The sequence below is a fragment of the Sapajus apella genome, unplaced genomic scaffold (assembly GCF_009761245.1).
Source record: "Sapajus apella isolate SASKATOON/1434 unplaced genomic scaffold, GSC_monkey_1.0 scaffold137, whole genome shotgun sequence".
Classification (NCBI taxonomy): Eukaryota; Metazoa; Chordata; class Mammalia; order Primates; family Cebidae; genus Sapajus; species Sapajus apella.
The window spans coordinates 966,394-970,077 of NW_022437077.1; the positions used below are offsets into that span (position 1 = coordinate 966,394).

Here is a 3,684-nt window from a genome sequence, read left to right on the forward strand (position 1 = left end):
GATCCCCATCATCCCGCTAGGATCCCCATCATCCCGCTAGGATCCTCCTCATCCCGCTAGGATCCCCGTCATCCCGCTAGGATCCCCGTCATCCCGCTAAGATCCTCCTCATCCCCCTAGGATCCCCGTCATCCCCCTAGGATCCCCATCATCCCGCTAAGATCCTCCTCATCCCGCTAGGATCCTCGTCATCCCCCTAGGATCCTCATCATCCTGCTAAGATCTTCCTCATCCTGCTAGGATCCTCGTCATCCCACTAGGATCTGACTTATGTTGCCCCCGGGCTCTAGCAGCCATCGTGGCTTCCCTGATTTCCCCAGGTCTCAGGCTATCCGAGTGGGATCACTTTATACTTCCCATGCTTTTTCTCAGCCACAGTCAGTCAGCAGGTTTCAGTCAGGACTCGCTGCGACAGTGGAAGATCTCATGTGGCTGGCATTGGGCTGCTGAGGCAGCCCAGGACCCGGCTCCCACACTCTCTCCCCATTGCTTTTAGGTCTCCATTTGTCCACATCTGAGAAAATATTCCGTTTCCAGGACACAGGGCTGCTCCTGCGGGTACTTGGGAGCCTCTTCCTTGGCGGGATTCTCGCCTTTGGTTTGGGCTTCTCTGAGTTCCTCCTGGTCTCCAGAACCTCCAGCCTCACTCTCTCCATTGCTGGCATTTTTAAGGTACAGACTTGGGGGTGATGCCAGTCCTGTCTTAGAGGGGGAGCCCCAGGGATTTCTCACCAGCAGTTTCGATCCCAGCTCCTGCACCCCAGGGCCCTGCTGAGAACAGCCGGAAATGCCCCATTAGGTGCCAGGCACTTTGCTGAGTACTGTGCTGGCCCCTCCTTCCACCTTGACTGCAGTCTTGTGAGTGGGCATGATCACCCCCACCCCACAGACAGGGACACAGATGGAGAACCACCCTTCCCCAAGGGCACAGCAGGGGCCTCAAAGCCAGCTCTGACCCCACTAGGCCTGGAACACATTCACATTTTACCTTGACTGCCAGCTCTGGCATTGGGCAATGGCCTGGAGCTACAGGTTGAACAGCCCCTATCCAGACTCATCAGGAAAGAGTTCCGTGATTGATAGGCGGTGTACGTCAGGGCCACGGCCAGGGCTAGTGAGACCCTGAGCAAGCGCCCCTGTGGCCAGCCTCACTGTACTGCCGCCTCACAGCCCTATCCTTCGCTCTCACACCTTCTCACTTTTCCCTCTCCCTCCCACACATTTCAACAGCCCTCTCTGTTCGGGGACAGAGAGGGAGTTTTCTCTTTGGCCAGGCACACACCGATACCAGAGCAGTGTTGCCTAAACCCAGACATGCAGGCCTGCCCGAGGGTCTTCTGGCGGCCAGCCACATGCTGAGGCTTGGCTGTGGTCTGTGATGAACAGCCTCACCCGTCCCTTTTGCAGTCTCCGTTTATGGAGAGCCCTGGGACCAGTGTGTGTCCTCAGAGCCTGGGGTGAAGCAGCATTCTCGTGCACAGGATGAGGGCTCCCTTCTGTACCTGCCTTCTGGGGCAGCGTCCGTAATCCTTGTGGCTACAGTTCGAGCTGATCACCCTGGTCCCCAGCCTGGGATCTGGTTTGCCTCTTTTATTCCTGACAGAATTCTGTGGCAAGCACCTCCTTTGTCACAGCTCTCAGAGGGAGGCTGGTGGGGCAGCACCACAAGCCAGCCAGGTCCCCTGACCTCTCTGCCTGCCTGGGCCCGGGATTTCAGGTGGATCTTGATCTGCCCACCTGAGTGTACCCAGTGCCCTTGCCTTCCACCCTCCTGATCACTCCCTGCTGACCTTACCCCCTCCTGCTTCTCTGCCCCCAGGAAGTCTGCACTTTGCTGTTGGCAGCTCATCTGCTGGGCGATCAGATCAGCCTCCTGAACTGGCTGGGTTTCGCCCTCTGCCTCTCGGGAATATCCCTCCATGTTGCCCTCAAAGCCCTGCATTCCAGAGGTAACCTGGAGCCCCTTCCAGAAGCCTCTGTTTTCAGTCCTCCTCCCTGTGACTCTCAGTGACTTCTGATGCAGGAATTGTGCCCAGTGGCTCTGCTGCCATCACTCCTCTAGGAAGATGTGGAGGTCCTCTCCAGAGTGGGGGTGTGGGGGGGCCCTGGGTGGCTCAGCACACCTGCAAATCAGGGCAAACCGAGAAAACCATGACTGGGCCCGTAACTAGTCTCTCTCTATCCCAAGGTGATGGTGGCCCCAAACCCTTGAAGGGGCTGGGCTCCAGCCCCGACCTGGAGCTGCTGCTCCGGAACAGCCAGCAAGAGGAAGGTGACAATGAGGAGGAGTACTTTGTGGCCCAGGGGCAGCAGTGACCAGCCAGGACGAGTGGCTTAGAAGCAGGCCACTCCCCAATCTGCTGCCAGCACTTACTGTGCTCAAGCCTTGGGGGTTCTTCACAGTATCTGGGAGCTGCGGATGGGGAGTCATCATGGGGTGGGGCCAGGCCAGAGACTCGTGACTCCTGCCCCTCCCTTCAGAGCTTGGTCACACAAGGGGCGAGCACCAGGCCAGCATGGGTCCTGGCTGGAGCTGGGCCCAAGCTGTGCTGGAATCACAGCAAGACAAGGGAGCGGGCTTGTTCTTCCCAAGCTCTGACAGCCAAGACTCATTTCCAAGGCACGGCAGCTTTCTAAGGGGACCGGGTTTGGACTGTGGAGCAATTGGGAACAGGACCTGGAGGGGTCTAGGGCCTCATCACCTGGGCAGCGTCTTCTCAGAGAGCAGATTTATTTATAGTTTGGAAATAAATGGTTCACGGTCCACTGATCGCCTTGTGTTGCTGGAGGCGTGGGGGCAGGGAGGGGACAGTGTGGGCCTGGCCTCTCCTTTCCTTTCCCTGCCTGGGGCCTTGTTCAAATGACTGGTCATAAGCCAGGCCTGCTTAGTTTCTCGTTCCTGTTCGAGCACCAGTGCCCTCCCCATGGAGCCCCACTGCACCTGCTGGCAGGAAATAACCGAATATTTACTGAGAACTGCATTCTGGAGACTTTACGTGCTTTCACAGCCTAGTTTGAATCCTGGCTCTGTCACTAGCCGTGTGACCCCAAGCAAGTGACCTAACCTGTCTGTGCCGTAGTTTTTTAATCTGTGAAATGGGGATAAGAATATCTAAGAGTCCTTTTGAAGATTGAGTCAATATTAGCAACAGATTAAATGTTATATAAGCGTTTCTTTTAATCCTTTTAACAACTAAGAGACTAAATCCTGGAAAAGATAAAGAGCTGCTTAAGCGGCCAGGCCGGGATTCACGTCCAGGTCTGTACCTCTGTATGCACGTGCGGCACGTGGCTGATCCCCACCACCCCCTGGAGGGGTTTATGGGTCCCTGGGTCCTGGGCCTTCTACTCCTCCTCAAGTCCCACCTCTTCTCTAGACTGCAGTCCTCTCCCAGATGAGGAAGGGAGGGGGTAAGACCCCAGCTCTGATGTGCTGTGGACCGAGTCTACTCCTGTAAGCTGGTTCCCCTGCCTTGGGAGACCCCACCAGCCCTTGGCGACAAATCCTTCCAGGTGAAGTGCTTTTAGGCACTCACAGCAGGTGGCGCCATTGCACCACACTGGCTCCCAGAGCCCAGCCGCCCTGCCACCACTATGCAGACGAAGGCAGAAAAGGGGTGCTTGGAAGAGGACAGTGGGTGTCCATGGGTGGGGACCAGTATGGGGCTTGTTCTAAAATCGTTT

General features: G+C 56.7%; 1 protein-coding gene across 5 annotated transcripts in view; it reads left to right on the forward strand.

Annotated features, from left to right (window-relative positions):
• SLC35C2 (solute carrier family 35 member C2) overlaps nt 1-2,974 on the forward strand; it is a 14,613-nt gene extending 11,639 nt beyond the window's left edge. For all 5 annotated transcript variants that reach the window (XM_032263637.1, XM_032263639.1, XM_032263638.1 and 2 more), the window contains 3 exons: nt 497-672; nt 1,820-1,949; nt 2,189-2,974. In XM_032263637.1, coding sequence (XP_032119528.1) covers nt 497-672; nt 1,820-1,949; nt 2,189-2,316 — 434 coding nt within the window. In that variant the 3' untranslated portion in view covers nt 2,317-2,974. The remainder of the gene's footprint in view (nt 1-496; nt 673-1,819; nt 1,950-2,188) is intronic.
• Nucleotides 2,975-3,684: the final 710 nt, after the last annotated feature.